This window comes from Harpia harpyja, chromosome 23 (assembly GCF_026419915.1).
Source record: "Harpia harpyja isolate bHarHar1 chromosome 23, bHarHar1 primary haplotype, whole genome shotgun sequence".
Classification (NCBI taxonomy): domain Eukaryota; kingdom Metazoa; phylum Chordata; class Aves; order Accipitriformes; family Accipitridae; genus Harpia; species Harpia harpyja.
The window spans coordinates 2,499,003-2,520,208 of record NC_068962.1 but is presented as its reverse complement, the minus strand read 5'-3'; the positions used below and the strand labels follow the sequence as shown (position 1 = coordinate 2,520,208).

The 21,206-nt window shown below is 43.5% G+C and overlaps 2 protein-coding genes and 1 long non-coding RNA gene across 4 annotated transcripts in view; 1 reads left to right on the top strand and 2 right to left on the bottom strand.

Annotated features, from left to right (window-relative positions):
- BLTP3B (bridge-like lipid transfer protein family member 3B) overlaps positions 1-3,072 on the bottom strand; it is a 60,738-nt gene extending 57,666 nt beyond the window's left edge. For both annotated transcript variants that reach the window (XM_052774425.1, XM_052774424.1), the window contains exon 1: positions 2,845-3,072. Coding sequence is in view for 1 of the 2 variants with exons in the window: in XM_052774424.1 (XP_052630384.1) it covers positions 2,845-2,888 (44 nt within the window). In the remaining variant the exon portion in view is untranslated. The remainder of the gene's footprint in view (positions 1-2,844) is intronic.
- A 603-nt stretch (positions 3,073-3,675) lies between these two features.
- Positions 3,676-6,221, bottom strand: LOC128135552 (uncharacterized). Its single transcript, XR_008233118.1, has 2 exons — positions 6,104-6,221; positions 3,676-4,423 (listed from the first exon to the last, which is right to left on the bottom strand). It is a non-coding gene; the product is annotated as an uncharacterized LOC128135552 (long non-coding RNA).
- A 5,241-nt stretch (positions 6,222-11,462) lies between these two features.
- Positions 11,463-20,868, top strand: ACTR6 (actin related protein 6). Its single transcript, XM_052774574.1, has 11 exons — positions 11,463-11,689; positions 12,211-12,328; positions 14,082-14,150; positions 15,513-15,636; positions 16,447-16,582; positions 16,673-16,729; positions 17,420-17,518; positions 17,701-17,779; positions 18,496-18,667; positions 19,585-19,723; positions 20,451-20,868. Exons 1-11 carry the CDS (start codon positions 11,622-11,624, stop codon positions 20,578-20,580), a joined length of 1,191 nt encoding a protein of 396 aa, XP_052630534.1. The 5' UTR covers positions 11,463-11,621; the 3' UTR covers positions 20,581-20,868.
- The last annotated feature ends 338 nt before the right edge of the window (positions 20,869-21,206 follow it).

Here is a 21,206-nt window from a genome sequence, read left to right as displayed (position 1 = left end):
ACAACAACAACAAAAAGAAGTATTGTGTTCCCACCCCCTTCCCTCCTCATTTTCTTCCACAGCCTTGGAGAAGAGCAACACATGTTGAAGACAGAGGACACAGCTTATATTTAAAAAGTTTTTAAAAGACTATGAGAAAGCTAAAAACTCATCACCAAATCCTGACATAAGATACAGCTTTGTTACAAGCTGAGTAAATAAGCTCTACCACCTTCACTGTTCTTAAGCTGTAACACAGCAATAAGAAAAAACTTTTACAAAGGTAAAAAGTCATTTAAGATACCAAAACTGTTCCAAAATGCAGTTTGGATCTTCCTCCTCTTCTTGATCTCAGACTTTAAAGACTCATACCTACATAAAAACTTTCCCTAGCTAACAGGCTCCTTCGCAACACCAGCATCCGTATCAGTTCATCTAAAAAACACTGTAAACTGCTAAATGGAAACTACGCTGCTGAATGACACAACGCTTTTAAATTTGCATATACAGCATCTAGATAGTAAGAAAGCTGAAAATTGCTAACAGATCAGTAACAGATATTGCAGCAATCTTCATGGCAAATATTGCTACATCAATGATGATTTGGGGGACAAGCTGACCTCCAGAGATCCCTTCCAACTTCAACCATTCTGCAATTCTGTGATTTGTGGCAAAAAAGGAAAATACTTCTCTGTAAATGAAGGTACAAGTTCATATCTTCTGTTTTTTGAAGTACATACTAGATTTGGCATTCTTCAAACATAAATACAATCATCAAAAATGAAAGTAAATTGAGATAAAAGGATAATTCTTTCCACTCTTCCTTTATTATATATGGACTTCTTCCAGTACATTTTAATCCTGCCACTAATACCTGCTTTACTGAAGATGGCAGATAGGCATCAGTTTTGAGGAACTATGAAAATTGCAGAACAGGAACCAATACAGTAATACAGTACAAAGTGAAAGTCTCCTTTGGCACCCTCTTTATTACCGGAAATTCCTTATGCATGTGGCTCCATGCTGAAATAAAACAGTGTGTGAAGCCTACCTTAATCATGTTCTTATAAAATGTATTAAAGAAAAACCTGAAATAAAGAACGACATTATCATTTTTGTTGGAAAACCAAGTTCCTCAAATTTAAAAAGCCACCAGATTTACAGGTGTTCATGTCATTTGAATTCTGTTTTCTTGTGTAACCAACTTCTGGAACCACTGAAGCACCAGTTCTGCAGGGAGAAAAGATATTATCTGATCATGTGATTAAGAACACCCATAATAAGGGGCTAATAATACTACTATATTTTAGGTAGCGAACACGCTCTTTTAATGTCGACATAGTGTAGATCATAAGCCTCAACTTCAGCTTGCAAACCTCAGATTGTTAGATATATTCCATAAGCTTTTTAAAAATGATGAAACTTGTCACAATCATTTGACTCAAGGCTGATGACATCTTCGTATTGCATCTCCATTCACACAGTGCTCAGTTATTTTCATGTGAAAACAAGATTCTTTACCAGCATTCCCAGCCACAAAACTCAGGAGTAGGGTAAGGGAGAAAAATTATTCTACTACTGCTTCATACATCATCTTTAGAGGATAGATATCAAAGGATTTGGGATGAGAATTGTGTTTTCCTTGTGCATCATCAACAGGTTAGTCAAATGACAATCTGTCATTTAATTCGGTTTGATTTTCTCTATTTATTAGCACTGATGAAAACAAACACCTGTCAGAAATACCACACAAAAACAGAATAAAACATTTTGAAACAAAATAAGCAAATAAGGGACCAACATTTCAGGTTGTATTTTTTAATTTATAAAAGTAAACTCCGAAGAACAACAATGCTGCGGTATCATGACACATCAAGTACCTAAGAGGTTTTTGTCTTTCTTTAGAAAACGGGAGAAAAGTAAAGTGGCTTTTCAAAATTGCATCAATCAGGTTGTGCACTTCCTGTAGTTTTTCCAGCAGGTGACATTGACAGCTACAAGATTTTACCGTAGAGGGTTTTGGTTTTTTTTTTTTTTCCTTTGTTTTTTCTGTTCTAACCCGCGAGGCACGTTAGATAGGATTCCAGGCGCCCAGAAAACGTCGAACTTACTTCACCCCTTTGGCGTGCACCGGAACGCGTCTCCTTTGTCAGGACCCCTCACCTGCGCCTGCGAGAGCTCAGATGTCGCGACAGGACCCGCCAGGACACACCCCGAGCCCCCCGCCCCCCCACCCAGCGTACCAGCCGGGACGGCGTCCGTGAACACCCCCCCCCCCCCCCCCCCGCCGCCTTTGAATCACGACGGGATTTGGGGCTTTTTTCCCCCGTTCTTTTCCACGCTCCCCCCTCGCACGCCTTCTCGCCGCCACGGGCTGCTCTGCGGCGGGGGGGGGGGGAAGCCCCGCGGGCCCCCTCAGCTCCCACTCCCGGGGGGGCTCGGGCCCGCTGCCACGGCAGCCCCCGCCCGGCTCGGCTCGGCTCGGCGCTGCGGGGGCGGGCACCGTCTGCCCGGCGGGGAGGCGACCGGAGCCCGGCGGTGACTCACTCCTGCGCCAGGCAGGCCGAGCCCCCTCCTCGCCTCGGGCGGGCGCCTGCACCGCCCGGGCACCGGGCGAGGGGGGGTAGGGGCCATGGATGCGGCTGTCACCGCCGGACAGCCCCGCACAAGCAACCGGCCGCCCCCAAGAGTCGCCCCGAGGAGGCGGCTCCAGCTCCACCCTCGGCGGGCTGAACGAAGCCCGGTCCCCCCGCCCCGCTCCAGGCCCCGGCGGCCGCTCTTCACCCGGAGACGCGGGAACGGCAGCCGCCGCCGCCGCCGCCCCCCCCCCGCCTCAGCCTACCCGGGGCACGGCGCCGCACTGACCTGGAGAGATGCTTCAGGATCTGCTTCTTGATAATCCCCGCCATGGCGTCTGCCGGCCCGCGCCCCTCACGACGACCAGCCGGCACCGGGGACTCGCCTCATCCCTCCGCCTTCCCCTTCCCGAGGCGGGGAGACCGCCGGGAGCGGGAGCCGCTGCCTCCGCTCTCTCTCACTCAGCGCCCGCCGCCATCTTGGCTGCAGCATCGCCTAGTGACGGCGGAGGCGGTAACGGGGAGGGACGGGCGGACCCGGAGCCACCGCCCCGCGCCGGGGGGCGGCAGCCCCGGGCAGGCGAAGGCGGGGAAGGGGCTCCGCCGACCCTCGCTTGCTCCCAGGGTACCCGCTGCCCGCCGCAGCCGGGGTCCGCCTGGTCAGCGCCGCCGTCCCCCGCGCCTCAGCCGCCTCACCGCCTCAGCCCCTGCTCGCCCCGGGCCGCCTTTTCCCCGCTCTCCTCCGCCGGCTGCTTCTTTCCTCCTTCTTCAGCTTTCCCGTCTCCAGAACTCTAAAGGCGTCTCTCTGCGTCCCCGCCTGTGGAGCGGGTCCCCCGTGGGCCCGGACTCCCCCCCTCACCCCCATGGCGCCCAGCCCGCGCTCTCCCCCCCCCGCACCCTGAGTGACCGACGCCGGTTGTTATTGTTTGTTGAAAATCTGTTACAAAGTGCCCACTAAAAGGGCTTCTGTGTAACAACAAGAACAACAACAACAAAAAAAACAGGTTCTAGCATCTAGCAAGAATTCCTCTTGATAAAACGCTTAGTTACCTGCGCGCGTTAATACCTGCGCGTCATGCTCTTCCCAAGTGATCTGCAGAGCTCGTTCACAGAAGCAGTATTTAAAGTTTTTCAGATAAACTCCTTTACTCTAGCTCTTTCATCATACACTTACCTTGACTAGCCAAGTGAGACGTTTACCCTTTTTATACCTCTGTTTTATAAGCAATATTCATTTCCAGCTACAAAGAGCGTTCCTCACATTTGTTTCCATCTGGGACCCCCAAAATCATTCCAAAATGACACACCGAGCAAGCAAACAACCCCAGAAGCAACAAATTCGACCCTGCCATCTATTCTTCCAGAGGAAGGTGGAAGAATTGCTCAGGCAGCAAGCCCTGCCCGAAGAGCCGCACGCCTGATCTTGGCCCAGCGGAAAGCCAGGATGGCTACGGCTCCTATAGCACCACACCAAAGGAACAAGGCCAGGTAAAAGGAAGAAAAGCTTACTGACAGAAACTTATAATCATATGGCAATAAATTCGTATGTATATACACATATATAATGTTTCCCTTAACCCAAATTCCTCAGCAATTACTCAAACCCACAGACTTGTAAAATCAGGTTGTTCCCCAGGTGCTTACATTTCGCTGGGTATCTGTGGCAACTATAAAGCCTACAAGTTATTTTAATTTTGAGAGAATAGCTTCTCATGCTGTAGCAAAATTTCCAAGTCAGTTAAAAAATAAATGTCTTGTATTAGTTTTGTTCATCCAGTAACCCTCTTCTCTGGGGGTCCCTCATTCAGAAAAGGTATCTTGAAGAATTTCAGTGGTGGGTAACCAAGTACCCTAAAGAGCAGTATTAACTGGAAAAAGAAAAAAAATTAACAATTGTAAAACTAACAAGCTTTTCAGATGTGACCTCTATATGAAGGATGGCTTGCTGCCTCTATAATATAGTCTAGGGCTGCAGAGGAAAGATATCAGATACTATTTTCTTTGCTTCTCATATACATAACAGATTAATAATTCACATGCAATGAACCAAAACCCCAAGGATCTTTAAGTCAGAAATATGTAGCAGTAACAGAAAAAATAGGTCAGGAGATGAATGTTTTCAATTGATTTTTGCAGGCATTTAAAAATCAGTCAGTTGTGTAATACTGACCTCATTATATTCTTTAAAGGGATTTATAAAGTGGGAATGAGCTGTGTATGAAGCTAACTCTTCTATTCCTGTTTTAAGTTCAATTTGCTCAACTAGAAAACATTCTGCCAGTATCTTGGAGAAACGATGCTCATCATCATGATGGATCAGCTTCTCATCAAGAAAGAAAATACGAGGGGCAAGGAAAGCAGGACCCATGCTGTGTGTTCCCATTCAAGTGTCCTGCAAGCGTGGCCCTGGCAGAAAAGGAAAAGTTCAGAGGCTCTTCACTGACGTGAGAACTGGAAACCAGAAATATTCCTGTCCGGCAGGGTTGATCTGAATCATGACCTCATGTTCTCCCCCATCTCCTGGAGCACACTGAATGGAGGAATGGAGGAAAATAGCACAGATCAATCCCCCACCCCAGGGAACTAGAAGGGCATGTGATAAGGAGCCCAGCTTATCCCTTGGTTCCAGCAGAGTATGTGACACTTCTTTTTAGAGCCTGATGCAAATTAGTATCAGGATATCCCCCGACTATGTTTATTAACACTTTGGACTGATTCTCCAAATCACAGTCGCATGTTTGCCAGCAGATGAATTTCTGCTAGCATGTTCATGATAATTAGACCACTCCTATGTGAAAATGGTCCTTGATACAAAGTCCCAAAGTCTAACTCCTGCTCTGAACAGGGGAAGACAACCGTTTATGAAGGACCTTGTGTCATCAGCTGTCACCTTAATATGATAACCTCAAAGAGGAAGAGTGGCTTAGCCTTCCTGACTACTTTGCACTTGCAAATATTGCTATGTAGGATTTCTTCATTTAGCAACCAAGGCTCTTTGCTCTTGATTTACCAAAATGACTCCCCACCCAGTGAGGAGAAACCTTGTCACAGGAGAAGAAAAGGGGTGGCTGTAGTGGCGGATCATCCTATGTATTGCCATGGGTCCCGCTGATCTGGGTCCTGCTGATCTGGACCCTGACCCGCCAACTTTCCATGCTGACTTCAGACCTGCCTGGTCACCATGGACCTGCCTGGTGATCCCTGGGCTATGCCTGGCCCTTGTTCACCTCACCAGACCTGATCCTGATCCTGACTTGAGGACTGACTTATGGGCTTGACCTCAGACCTGCTTCATTATCACACACTTGCCTGCTGACCTGGGCTCTGGGCTGCCCCCCCACCCCTGCCTGCCTTGCTCCCCGGCTGGGGCTGGTGGGACAGGCCCTGGCTGGCAAGGTCCTGCCCTGCTGGACACAGTATCCCCCTCAGCTCCTGACTTACCTCCCTTATGGAGCAGCTGGCACGCATGCCAGCAAGAAAGAACCTCACTTGCGAGTGTATCCAGGATACTAAAACGATCTCAAAGAAGAATTTTGGCTTATATTTACCAGAGGTAATTTCTAGGGCCTATCTGTGAACTCTTCCAACTCAATAGAAGACCCAAGAACCCAAGGATGTACAGAGTTTCCCATCAGGCAGTCATCTCATCCGCCAGCCTGACCTTCACCATCACCTATATAAAGAAAGGTGCGTGGAGTTCAGTTTATGGATGCTAAGTTGAGGATAATGCCCCCCTGTGTCAGGGTCAAAGAATGCAGTAACTTCTTCCTCAAGGGTAACTTTCTTTGGAAGCTCTAAAGAACCTGCAAACTCTGTAGTTGACACCATTCAATCATTCTGAGGCTGCACATTCCTGCAGAGTTGAGAGGAAAGAAAAACAAAAACAACTAGAGCCCAATCAGCTTCAGAAATGTGAAGGTCACAGAATTAACAAAAAATATTTGTTGTTTTCCACATTAAATAAAGCAGTAGCAAATGTGACCTAAGAAGTTCTGATTTAGTTTCAGCGAGTGGTTTGTTTCATAAATGCAGAATGAGAAATTCAGCATGGCTTCATATGCATAATGCAAAAGATGATGGTCTGCCTTCAAATGCAGACGTGCAAGGCTTAAGTAGTCTGGCAGACCATTGCTCAATGTTAAAGAGCATCACAAAATATCAATTCTAAGCTATTTTAAGGGTCAATGTATGGGGTTTACTACCATGTGGACATTTGAAAGTCCTATTTATTTGTCCTTGCTATATTATTGACTTTGTTAGGTACTCATATCAACAACAACAGAAAGCATTATCAGAAGAGTCATTGCAATACATGGGTGAATATGTAAACAAACTCAATAAATATGTGAGTTGCCCTCAGTTAGCAATGACAGTAAATATACCAACTTTAGCTCCCAGAGATTTTAAATATTTATGTGTATCAACCACTACACATAAATCTAAGTGAACTGTTAAAAGCCTGGGACTTGTCCTATAGGTCCTAAAAAAAAAACCAAACCAAAAGTAACTCTGAATTCAATACAAGTCATTGAATGATAACAGATGAAGTCTCATAGACCTGGAGCTAGTATCTAGAAGAGAAAAAGTAATTCATTAAATTCTGGCTTTCACCTTCATTTTCACAAGGCAAAAGTTAGCAACAGCTATAACGATCTTTTGTGTCTGAATTATTATTCTAAAAACTTTATATTATTAAGAAAAGGATAAAGTAAAAATTATGTGATTTTACGAGTAATATTTTATCTTTGTCTGTAACACTGTGAATACCTAGAGCATTTGTCACAACTCTAAGTTTTGTGTGTTTTGGTGTTTAGTTACAAAATCAAGATTTACTACTACTATACCTGTTGGTGGGCAGAGAAGGAGAACAACCAACACTTTACAGTGTTCTTTAAAATCCAGAAACTCCTGAACCAGAAAAACAGGCTTTTGATAATTCCTGTGACCTCTCCTCAAGAACCAAAGAATGTATCTGCTACAGCAAGGATTAAGGATGCTGTCCTTAAGATACTGACAAGCACGTAAAGAGGATTGGTCTAAAATCAGATTGCCATGCATTCTGCTGAACACCCTGGCTCATGGAAAGACATTTGATATTTGTTAGGGTAAAGAGTCATCATACAGAGTAGCAGTTATTTTTAAGTTCTGAGATTTCCGAGAAAGCCAATTACATACAGATACAAAACTGTAATGCACTTTCTGTTTTATTGGATAACAACAAAGATACTGGTGATGGTAAGTAAAACATGTAATAAAGCAAAATTCATCATAAAGACAAGCGCAAGATCCTGCACCTGAGACGACATGACCGAAGAGCCCAGTGCAGCTAGGATCTGTGTGGCGGGGGAGCAGCCTGCTGAAAGGGACCTGGGGGTCCTGGCGGACAGCAAGCTGAAGAGGAGTCAGCAGCGTGCTGCTGCAGCAACCGAGGCAGATCAGATCCCGGGCTGCATCCACAGGGGCATTACTAGCAGGGACAGAGACATGATCATCCCACTCTGCTCAGCGCTTGTGTGACGGATGCACTCGATCCCCCCTTAACCAAACCAGCAGTAGTTTGGTACAGGCTCCAAAGGAGGTAAAGGACTGAGCCAAGAACTGCTCTAGGAAACCCACAAAGGAGCGGAGCGACGCAGTGAGAACAAAGAAAGTTGCAGGTACAAGGAGTCTCGTGCATACCTCTCCCATTGTATGCAATTTGACTACGAGCCAACCACTTTATCCCATAAATACGACAGACTAAGCGAGCCTGCTTTGAGCTCTCCCTGCTAGGCAGCGTGGCTGCATGGCAGCGATCTCCCCTCGAATCGGGACACCTCTGAACATTGCTCCTCAAAGCAAGGAGATCTTCTACCAAGGACACATTGTTGAATGAGCCCAATTTGAGTTCTCCCTGGATGGCAACTGGACTGCACACCAGGCAACTCTCCCCTTGAGCAGGGACGCCTCTCAGTGTTAAGAGATATTAGTTGTTTAGCTTAACTAAGTAAGTTTTAAAATAGAATGAATCACCTAGAGTTATAATGTTGTGTGATCTAGTATGCTGTTTGCTTAGCTTTACTTAGCATGAGTAGCTAGATTTGCTGAACTTGTACTGAATGTGTACCTACTTAGTCAAAACAGGGGCCTCCAGAGCCAGCATAAATCACAAAATAAGGTTTCAGGGCTACAACCATCAACAGCAGCTGCAACTCAACAAGGTAACAGCCTGTCTGGAGACAGGGAAGGAATCCAACAAAGGGTCAGAAGATCTCAGACCAGAATCACTATTGGACCAAATGGTGCGTGGAAGGCACGTGAAGAGAGTGTGAAGAGTGCGTGAGGGGCAGGTGAATAGTCTGTAAGTGTATAATTGCCCAGGGATTTCTTTGTTCTGGTCAGTCCCTCCCTGGAGGCACCCAGCTCGAGCCGATCCTGCTGCTGTACCACTCAATTAAATTATTTATTTTTATAAGATTCAATGCCTGAGACTGTTTTGGGAAACCTACGGTTTGAGCTTTGGAGCAAAATAACACCGGATGCCTGGATGGAAGATAAGTGATGAAGAGCACACTAACCTTTGAAATCCTGAGTGACATAAAGGATTGATTGTGCACATATAATTCCATTAGCCATAAACCACCGACCAAGCCTGGGACTAAGTCTGGATCCAGCCGCACATACACCCCTCTCTGAGAAGGAGTTTAGAAAGCAAGGGGGTCTGCTCTGAACCTCGAGACTCAACAGGAGGTTTTCCTTACCCTTTGTACCTCTTCCATTAGACATAAGCCGTTGCCCAAATATGAGACTAGGATTGGACCTAGCCACCCCTAAGGTCCATCAGGAGTTTAGAAAGCAAGGGGGTCCACTCTGAATCTCGTGACTCAACGGGAGGGTCTCCCTTACCTTTTTGCACCTCCAGTCTCTGTGTAAATCATTCTAAATCCATTCTATCTCGACTTTCCTTTGTATATTTCTTCCATGTAGTGGAAGTAACAGAGTAAATCTTGCCATTGAACTCTGTTAAGTGGCGCTTTTAATAATTCATGCTAAAATCACTTTTGAGAATACCTTTGATGGTGATTCTTTAAGTGATCTAAAACACTCCTAAATCAGGATCTGCGATAGCTTGTCAGGCCACACCTGGAGTACTGTGTCTGGTTCTGGTCCCCACGATTCAGAAAAGATGTGGACAGACTGGAGAGGGTCCACATGAAGGTGGCCAATGAAGGCCAGGCAGGTGATCAAAGGGCTGGAGAACCTGCCCTATGAGGAAAGACTGAGGGAGTTAGGTCTCTTCTCCCTGGAGAAGAGAAGGCTCGGGGGGGGCCTCATCACAGTATTCCAGTCCCTAAAGAGTGGCTACAAAGAGGATGGAGGCTCTCTCTTCACAAGGAGACGAGGCAACAGGTATAAATTGCAGCAGGAGAGGTTTCCTCTTGATGCAAGGAACTTTTTTTACAGTGAGAACAATCAATCACTGGAACAACCTCCCCAGGGATGTGGGGGAGTCCCCGTCGCCGGAGGTTCTCAAGATGGGGTTGGACAGGGTGCTAGATCACCTCCTCCCGGCGCCCCGTCCCACGGAAGGTTGGACCACATCATCTTTTGAGGTCCCTTCCAGCCTGGGCCGTTCTACGGTTCTGCGATTCTAGGAAGCCGCGTGGTAATTGACACGGACTGTGGTAAAACAAAAGCTGGTCAGTGACAACAAATACCAAGAGCACTGGGTTTTATGCTATTTACAGTAAAAGCGTTAATTACAGGGCGCTTAGAGCAGCAGTAAAATAATGATGGTGGAGCGTACCGCCTTCTCCCTTTCCATTTCGCACCATTCTCTTGATAGGATATTTCCATACATTCTGTATGCTATGTCTAAATATGTTGATAGTTTTAATATATTGTACCAGCCATGGAAACTGGTTTGCTGCTAGGTGACTGTAAAAGTGAGATTTGGTAAATAATTATTACAAATCTTATACTAACACTATGATTGAAACAATAGACAAAAGTATAGCCAAGCAGTTAACCAGTAGAGGTAGGTACTCATAAGTTTTGCAGTTCTTTGCTCTTATGACTAGCTGTTCCTGTACGCTAGGTGAGAACAATGTTGAAACTGACCACGTGCGATTGAAACTGCGTTAAGCTTCAAGATCAAAGAACAAGGACAAGAATAAAGACTTCGAGGACAGCCAGCAAGAACCTCAAATGGGTCGGTGGTCGCAAAAGCAGCCCTTCGACTCAAATGGATCCTTCATTGTGCATGATCGGATGTAGGCAGTACTATGATAATCAGCTGCAATCATTTTTATGTATATGTATCCTAATCTGATTAATATGCAATTAGTCAGTCTATATGACCTGTTTGTGCTAAAGCTGTGGCACGCACGCTAGGTGGAATTATCCCCCGTGCACCCAGCGCTGCAATAAAGAACGCCTGCTTTCAAAAACTCCAAAACGAGCCTTCGAGAGTTTCTTCGACCGGCTTTTCGTCATCGCTCTCACAGAAAAGGCCCCCGTTGCCCTGCCGCGTTCTCGCGCGGGGCGATTTCCACCCACCGCCTTTCTCCCCGACGCGCCGGGTTGCGGAACGACAGCCGCCGCCCCACTGAACCGCCACGGACACCCGTGACGGGACCCGCCGCCGCCGCCCCACTGAACCGCCACGGACACCCGTGACGGGACCCGCCGCCGCCGCAGCCCCACTGAACCGCCACGGACACCCGTGACGGGACCCGCCGCCGCCGCCCCACTGAACCGCCACGGACACCCGTGACGGGACCCGCCGCCGCCCCACTGAACCGCCACGGACACCCGTGACGGGACCCGCCGCCGCACTGCACCGCCACGGTCGCCCGCGGTTCTCCTTGGCGGGAACTTCCGGGTCACGCCCGCCCAATAGCGTCGCCAGCGTCAGCGGCACCACGTGAGCGGCGGGCGCGCTGCCGGAAGCGGTCCCCGCCGCGACGCCTGCGTCCCATCAGGCAGCGCGGCGCGCGCGGCCCCTCCGCTCTATGGTAACCATAGAGATCCACGGCGGTGGCGGATCAATACTGGGACGGCGGCGGCCGCGGCGCCGCGGGGAACATGGCGACGCTGGTGCTGGATAACGGCGCCTACAACGCCAAGATCGGCTACAGCCACGCGAGCGTCAGGTGAGGACCCGGGAACGGGGCGGGACGGGCGGGAGGCCCCTGATCTCATCGCTCCTCCGGCATCCTGCTCGCCGCACCGGCCCCTCCGCTCCCCGCCGCCGCCCGGGCCTACGGGAACCCGCCCCTCCTCTCCCTCAGCCCGCTTCACCGGGGCAGCGGGGCGCCAGCGCGCCTGCGCACGCTGCAGAGAGACCCGGCCTGGCTCCGCCCCCCCGCTGCCTGGCTCCGCCCCCCCTGCGGCCTGACCCCGCCCCTCGCAGTCTGCCCCCCCGCCGCATGCCCCCGCCTCCTGCTGCCTGACCCCGCCCCCCTGCTGCCTGACCCCGCCCCCTGCGGCGAGGCGGCCGGCGTGGCCGGGACAGCGTGTGCGAAATTAGAGAGGATTTCCCTCGTGGTTGGCTCCCGTGAATGGATTACAGCCGAAACACGGCAGCGAAAAATGTACTGCTTATGAAAGCGGCGTAAAGACAACGAGCGTGTCTCGTGCCGTGATGAACAGGAAACTTCCCCCTCTTTTCCAGCGTTATTCCCAACTGTCAGTTCAGATCCAAGACTGCGCGCTTGAAAACCTTTACGGCAAATCAACTGGATGAGATTAAAGATCCCTCCGGTCTTTTTTATATTCTCCCTTTCCAGAAAGTAAGTAAGATATCCTGCGTTTAACGTGATAGCCAAATGTAAATTGTTTTAAGGAATAGTTTTCATACGATATGTCCTGACTGCAGGGTTATATGTAGTATCATACAAGAATCAAATTCAGCAGTGTGACATTTAACAATCATAGAATCATAGGGTCGTTTAGTTGGAAAAGACCTTTAAGATCATCATGTCCAGCTGTTAACCTAATGCTGCCACGTTCCACTAAACTGTGTCCCTGAGCGCCACGTCTACACCTCTTTTAAATACCTCCAGGGATGGTGACTCAACCACTTCCCTGGGCAGCCTGTTCCAGGGCTTGATAACCCTTCCAGTGAAGACATTTTTCCTAATATCCAATCTAAACCTCCTCTGGGCCAACTTCAGGCCCTTTCCCCTTGTCCTGTCGCTTGCTACTTGGGAAGAGAGCCCGACACCCCCCTGCTACAACCCCCTTTCAGGCAGTTGCAGAGAGCAATAAGGTCTCCTCCCCAAAGCCTCCTTTCCTCCAGGCTAAACAGCCCCAGTTCCCTCAGCCGCTCCTCACAGGGCCTGTTCTCTAGACCCTTCAGCAGCTTCGTTGCTCTTCTTTGAATGCGCTCCAGCACTTCAAGGTTGGCCTTGTAGTGAGTGAGGGGCCCAAAACTGACCACAGTATTTGAGGTGCGGCCCCAGCAGTGCCAAGTCCAAACGCACAATCACGTCCCTTGTCCTGATGGCCACGCCATTTCTGATACAGGCCAGGATGCCCTTGGCCACCTGGGCACACTGCTGGCTCACATTCAGCTGGCTGTCAACCAGCACCCCCAGGTCTTTTTTTCTGCCGGGCAGCTTTCCAGCCGCTCTTCCCCAAGCCTGTAGCGCTGCACGGGGTTGTTGTGACCCAAGTGCAGGACCCGGCACTCAGCCTCGTTGAACCTCACACAGTTATCCTTGGCCCATTGATCCAGCCTGTCCAGATCCCTCTGCAGAGACTTCCTACCCTCCAGCAGATCAACTCTCCCTCCCAACTTGGTGTCATCTGCAAACTTACTGAGGGTGCACTCGATCCCCTTGTCCAGATCATTGATAAAGATATTAAACAGAACTGGCCCCAGTACTGAGCCCTGGGGAGCACCACTTGTGACCAACTGGATTGAACTCCCTTCACCACCGCTCTGGGCTCGGCCATCCAGCCAGTTTTTTGCCCAGCGAAGAGTATATGCCCCTCCAAGCCATGAGCAGCCAGTTTCTGCAGGAGAATGCTGCGGGAAACGGTGTCAAAGGCTTTACTAAAGTCCAGGTAAACAACATCCACAGCCTTCCCCTCATCCACTAAGTGGGTCACCTTGTCACAGAAGGAGGTCAGGTTAGTCACGCTTTCACAAACCCACGCTGGCTGGGCCTCATCACCTGGTTGTCCTGTACGTGCTGTGTGATGGCGCTCAAGGTGATCTGCTCCGTAACCTTCCCCAGCACCGAGGTCGGACTGACAGGCTTCTGTCAAAGAGAATAATGTATATAGGAAACAGGATTTACACTGTTTTCGTAGTGTAGCAATTAACATACCAATGGGGAACACTTGTAACTTTCTTTACACTATATAACATTTACTCCTTAGCGTAGAAATGTGAATTTAGACATTTTTACTCTCAAATTTCTTTATTTTACCAGTTTATCAATCACTTGACATTTTTTGATTTCTAGTAATTTTATTTTTTGTAAGTATTATTTTATTTTCTAAATAGTGTAAATTTTTTTTTCTAAATTCCTACAGGGTTACTTGGTGAACTGGGATGTCCAGAGACAGGTGTGGGATTATCTTTTTGGAAAAGAAATGTATCAAGTAAGAGCCTTTTTTTAATTACAGATTTTGTGTAGGTTAACTACTGACTAATGGAATCAACATAAGTACATCAAATATTAAATAGAACTGGTGAGATTACTGTTCTTTTTGAAAGTGCTTTCAGTTAGGATCACAAGGATTTATTTTTTTGCAAACTGAAGAAAATTTTTACTTTGAGGTCTGGTGTAGGAATTTAAAAAACATTTAAACTTTTTAGTCTTGTGTGTATTCATACTGAGTTCAGTTCACATACGTTAAGAAATTCACATCAATATAATTAAGAGTTCAAGTTAGTAAAAATAATAATAGACAGATACAGTGTGGTTTAGAGATCAAGAAACTGTTGATGTAAAAGAGAGTGATGAGCTAGGTCAGTAGGCCAAAAGACTTACACATTAAGTAATAATCTTTGGCTAACCATTTTCTACCTATGAGTAAGTTGAATGTATAGAATATAAATATCTGATACTCATGTTTTCTTACTTATCACACGAACTGGATTTAGCACAAGGAGTGTAGTAAGGCTTCCCTTTTATTTTTTCTTTTAAAAAAATGTTATATACTCTGCAAGTGTTTGGTTTTTTGTAACACCTAGGAGGCAGAGTGGTACTGAGAATGAAAGTAATGCCTCAAAATATCTTAGTCTGCGTACATAAAAATATACAGTGCTGGCTTTTGATACTTAGCTTTCATTTTAGTTTTGGAACTAGGTTCAATGTATTCATGGTTTCAAGGAGAATTTGTTTTTAATTCTTTTTCATGAGTGAAGACTACCGAGAGACACAGCTGGTAGTATGTTTAGGGCCGTATCCACTTATGATTGCAGTAACCCTCTGAAGTCCTCTCTAAAGGAGTTTGAGATACCAGTAAGTGCAGAAAGCCCAGGATCTTTTGCTGGTCTCACTTGGGAGTTTTACTGTTGATTCTACTTTGTGCAGGACTTCATCTTTGGTTATTAGATAAGTAATTTTGTGATGCAAGTGCCGAGCTGTTGAAGAGACTTACCTTTCTGTAGTTGACAGGATTAGTGTAAAGTATCTTACATTTAGTATTGTAGTGTTCCTTTATGGGTATCTCTTTAAAATGTTGGATTACGATTTGTAAGGATGGCAACAGGAGCAGAATATGTATGAAGATATTCCCTTCTATTATGTTTTTACTCATTTATTTGATAAAGTTGTATCGCTACTGATGAAGTGTTTAAACAAACCTAAAACTTTCTAAGTTTGGCTTCTACAAACAAATATGGCAAGTGGTAATCATGTCTTCAAATTTACACCATCTTCAACTGCTGCAAAATATGGTAATGGAATATTAATTTCTAAGTTTTGTGTAATGACAGTCTTAATGTATTTTTCATAGGTGGATTTTGTAGATACCAATATTATTATTACCGAACCTTATTTTAACTTCAGTTCAATACAAGAATCCATGAATGAAATTCTATTTGAAGAATATCAATTTCAAGCAGTTCTTAGAGTAAATGGTGAGTCTGTCTCCTTCTAGTTTGCATTTATATATTTTTGAAGGTTAACTTTATAAATAAATAAATAAATGAATTTGCATGCATGCACACACATGCATATGCACACACCTGTATATATAAAGATAGTAAAGAAATTACTTAATTTCCTTCCTGGCTCTTGAGTGATATGCTCCTATATGTACTCTAACTGGATTAAACTTTTCAATTTTTAGAAATTCCAGCTGTACTCTTATACTACTTTCTTAAGAGTGTCATGGTATATAATTAAAGGACATTTGAGGAGAGTCAGGATGACAGAGATAACTGATGGATTTTGAAACAGGATAGCATTTGAGAAAGTCTACCAAAAATTTGCATGAAGTCTTTGATAGCTTTCCTTTTTTGGGGGGTGGGGTTGTTTTTTTGTTTGGTGTTGTTTTGTATTAGCAAATAAAATGCAGCGTTACGATAAAGAAATGTATCTTACAGGGAATGTGTAAATAACATCACAACCCTTCTGAAAGATAGTTGGACATAGGATACTCCTTTAGATAGATTTGATAACTTGTGGTGTGATCAGTCTGCTTGGACTTCATGGGAGGAAAATGAACATGGACTGGAATTATTGAAAAAGAATAAATGGGGGCATATACGATACTTCATTTTATCTACTGTCAAAATTAATTCATGTGTTGGCTGTAGTATTATGTATTGAGGTCTTAGAAGTCTGTCAAAGGCATTTAAAATATGAAGCAAGTACACTTTCATATCAATGTAAATTCTAAAAATGTATGTTCATATAAAAGTTGGATGAAATTTTCTGTATTTCAGCTGGAGCTCTTAGTGCGCACAGGTATTTCCGGGATAATCCATCTGAGCTATGTTGTATCATTGTGGATAGTGGATACTCTTTTACACACATTGTACCTTACTGTAGAAGTAAAAAGAAGAAAGAGGCAATCATCAGGTAAACTGCAGTGTGTATTTCCTAGAAGAATTGTTTGCTATGCCTGAAGTTAATAATGACAGAATTCCTTGTGTTACTCCTTTTCTTTAGGATTAACGTTGGAGGAAAACTCTTAACCAACCATCTGAAGGAGATAATCTCTTACAGGTAAAGCATGTTGATCATCGTCTTGAGACCTGGTATGAAATGAGCTAGAAGTTTGTGGGGATATTCTTACTGGTTCTGTGAATTTTAGATTAAATGCTGTTTAAAGGAGAAGGGAATTTTTGTCTGTTATAATCTGCTAGATACTGTCTTGAGCTTCAGCTCAAGGTGAGTTAAGATGAGCTTAAGCTCTTTGAAGAATTAGGCTGTTAGTTTTTAAAGTGCCAGCGCTTTTGAAGTTGCTGAGGTTACCTGTGTGTTCACAGTTATACAAGTCCTTACATATTTTCTGAGATGTCTCAGCAGATCATCGTTCAATTTGCAAACTGATTCTATCAATACCACAAATAAAATTCAATAGGATCAACTTTTCATTAGGATGCTTTAGCTTGGAACTTTATCTAGGTAAAGGTCTTTGCTAGTAGAGCTAATTGCAGGATTTATGGCTATACTTCTTAAGAAGACTTTGGGCAAACGCAGGTAGATGTTTGTATTGAACTGTGAAATAGGAAAATACTAAACTCCAGTAGGCCAGGAATGCTTTTGTACATTGAATACAAGTTTTAAATATTGAGACAGTAGCTTTCTGTCATTTGAAAACTATGGTTGTTCATCTCCAGTGGAAAACTGGACAGGTAATGCTAAGACTTTATTCTCAAACTTCTGTGGTTTTGGTTTTTTGGTTCTTCACAGGCAGCTACATGTTATGGATGAAACGCATGTAATTAATCAAGTGAAAGAAGATGTGTGTTACGTTTCTCAAGACTTTTACAAGGACATGGACATTGCCAAGTACGTATACAATCGTACTAAATTTAAAAGTTGGTACTTCTGAATAATCTATTTGTATATACAAATAGTGCTATACTCTTAATCAGAAAATTTTGCAGTTAAGTCAAAGGAAGTCTTGTCACTATAAACAAGTTGGGATTTAGAACTTGTTTTTTATTATGTTATATTTTTTTCTCTTTCAGATTGAAAGGAGAGGAAAATACTGTAATGGTAGATTATGTTTTGCCTGACTTCAGCACAATCAAAAAGGGATTTTGTAAGGTAATGATAGTATGGTTTTTGAAGTATATTTGTTTGGACTTCCCCTGCACAAGTCTAGTAGAGAGGTTAAAAAGACTTTCTTTTTTCTAATGCTGTATGGTAACTTCTTTCAGTGCTATGCATTAATTGGTAAAGTTTTCCTCGGGAAGTTGAGATGAAAATTAAATACTGTTCTTCCAGCATAGCATTTTATGTTTTATTATTTAATACTTGTAGCTTTCTATGCTTGTGCTCTGTCATACAACCTAGCCATATCATTATTGTTGGGGTTTTTTTAAAGTTAAGTTGGAGGATGTTTTCTCTGCTTTGATACTTTTTTGTGAGTCTCTCTGAATTTCATTTAAATACCCTAGTAGGTAGAAGGTTCAAAGTCATGTTATAGAAGTGCCTGAAAAGTCTTCATACCAACAAAGACAAGTTAACAATTTTATCTCATTTACTGAGTTGGCCATAGTTTCGAAAGCAGTCCCGGTATTTGAAGGCCACTCTCTTGCATACCTGTTTTATTTTGCTTTAGGCAAAACTGCAATTGATAAGAGCAAAGTCACTTCAGATTTAATACAAGAGTATGTATTATTCTTAAAAGATTTGTTGATAATACGACTTAACGTAGACTATACTGCCTACCTCTGCAGTACATGAAAAAGATCAGCTGAATACTCTAGGATGTAGTTTCTTTTCTTAAGCAGTGGCTACTATTCATGTCTTTAATTTAGCCAAGGGAAGAGATGGTGTTAAGTGGAAAATACAAGACTGGTGAACAAATACTTCGTCTAACAAATGAAAGATTTGCAGTTCCAGAAATACTCTTCCATCCTTCAGATATTGGTATTCAAGAGATGGGAATTCCTGAAGCCATTGTTTATTCCATTCAGAATTTACCTGAAGGTATAACCTAAAAGTATTTTGAAAAGTGGGTGTGTGGGGGGGTTGTGTTGTTCTGTTTTGGTTTGCTTTAGCGGTTTTTTTTGTTGTTGTTTTTGTGTTTGGTTTTTTGTTTGTTTGTTTTAAGCATCCAAAGTGTCTTAAGAAGCTGGTACCTTCAATATGCCAGTTACTAAGTTGTTGTGAACTGTTCTGTCTTCTGGTGTGTGTCACATACTCTAGAACTGACTGGCTACAAGATTCTCTGTTAGGCAAACACAGTTTTGTGGTGATTCATTGATTGGTTTCTACTCTTGTTTCAGTTAATTGCTGTAGACTTAATTCTTAACATCCTTTCCTAATGTGACCTGCCTTTGACACTGATGATGCAATATACTTGAAATTAGTTTTAGTTGTGTTTTAAAATACATTTCTTCACTGAAGAAGAGAAAAATGAAACTGATGAAACTCAGTAATTTAAGCATCAAAGTATAAAACCTTTCTGACTGCTGTGCTTGTCAGAAGTAATACAGATGATGTACATGTAATGAATGTTATTACTACAAAGAAGACTTTCATAGGTTTTGTCATACCACATAAGTATGGCGGCATTGAGGCTATTATTTTGTACTCTTTAAAAGAATGTATCATTTAAAATAGCTTTTGAGAGGGGAATTGTGTTGGCAGACATGACATTTAATAGACAATATAAGAAAACAGTAGTTATCAAAGCCAAATTCTAAAAATCATGAAGAACAGAGGGTGATTGATCACTTTTTTGTGTTTCTCAACAAAACCATTTAACTGATGTGATCATTAGATGATCATAAAATTCTTCTATGTGTATTTCTTACTTCTGTTCCAGTTCATAACAAAATTGGGAAAAAACCTTTAAATATACATTCAGTCTCTCTCTACAGATTTACTTATTTTTTTTACAGAAATGCAGCCTCATTTCTTCAAGAACATAGTTCTGACTGGGGGAAACACCCTTTTTCCAGGCTTCAGAGATCGGGTTTATTCTGAAGTTCGATGTCTTACTCCAACTGATTATGATGTTTCCGTTGTTCTTCCTGAAAAGTAAGTTCTAAACTGTACAGGACAAGCTCTGTCCTTCTGGCAGAACAAACTGTAAAGTAGGATTTCTTTGGCTGATTAAAAAGATAGATTGAGTAAAGGGGTTAATTTAAATTCTAAGTGAACCAAAACTGTACAAGAAGGTTTTAAATCAGTGAAGTGTTTTCAGGATCAGTCTTTTTATTGTGAACAGATAAATAAGACTGTATTGTCATTAAGTGGCTACATAAGTATGCAAGGTCAGAGTTTAGGCTTTTACTTAGAAGAATTTTCAGGATCTGAATGCTGCCATGTCATTATTCATGTAGCCACTTCAGGGATTTGGAAGGGGTAATGTCTTTGCAGAGCGTATACAGTTGAGACAAAACAAGTATGTCTTGAAAGTACAAAAAAGTCTTCACTTTTTTAAAAGTATTATTGAAGAGTATTTAAAAATATTACTAAAGAATCATTACCTGTGCAAAGTAAATACAAAGACATCTCCACGTCCTGACCTCTTCACACGTGCCCCCAAAGAGGCACTTGCCTTTTATAAAAAGCAAAGTCAGTTAGCCGTGCTAAAATTTCAAACTTTGTCTCATAACTTGTCTGGAGCTGGGTGGTTTGATTTAGCAATCAAAAATATATTTTTAAATACGTATGGCTAAGTAAAAGTCTTGGAAATCATCACTGCATACTTCTATTTGAAATGAACTTAGAGATGAGTAACAATAACTTTGTCATTTTTCAGCCCTATTACTTATTCTTGGGAAGGTGGGAAGCTCATTTCTGAAAACGATGATTTTGAAGACATGGTAGTAACTAGAGAAGATTATGAAGAACATGGACACAATATCTGTGAAGAGAAATTTGATATATAGGTAGCATAGTTGGATACATTGTTATTCCATTGTTTTACTCAGAATGGAAGTCTTTGAACTACAACCTGTTTTTTGTCAGTTAGGATTGTGTTTTAGCTTTCCTGTATTTAAGTGGGTTGGGAAAAAATAATTTTCAGAGTTTAAAAATAAAGTTCTACAAGCCTAATACTATGAAATAATTTTTTCATTGTCATTTCATTATGTTCTCATCTTTTGCTGATAGCTTCATTGTATTCTTATTGCAGAAACCCTCAATGCATGAGGCAATAAAAATACTGAATGCTTGTACTGGTGTGACACTAATACACAGTGAGAAGGAATCAAGATTTCTTTTTTTTTCCCCAAATATTTCTCAAACAACTCGTGCTTGCAATTCAAACAGCTATAAACTCCTGCTGTCCACTTCCTTGCTGTTTGATATCTGATTCTACACCCACTGAGCTGCCTCTTCCTTACAAAAGCCCTATGAAATGATAGACGGATTCATCGCTTTTTATGCAATGCTTTATTATCATCATCTTTAAATTAGCACATGAAAATTCTAATGAAGTCACAAAGTGCAAGAATTTGTTTTTTAAAAATACATTTTTTTTCCCAAAGCAATTACCAGTCCATCTAGCCTACAA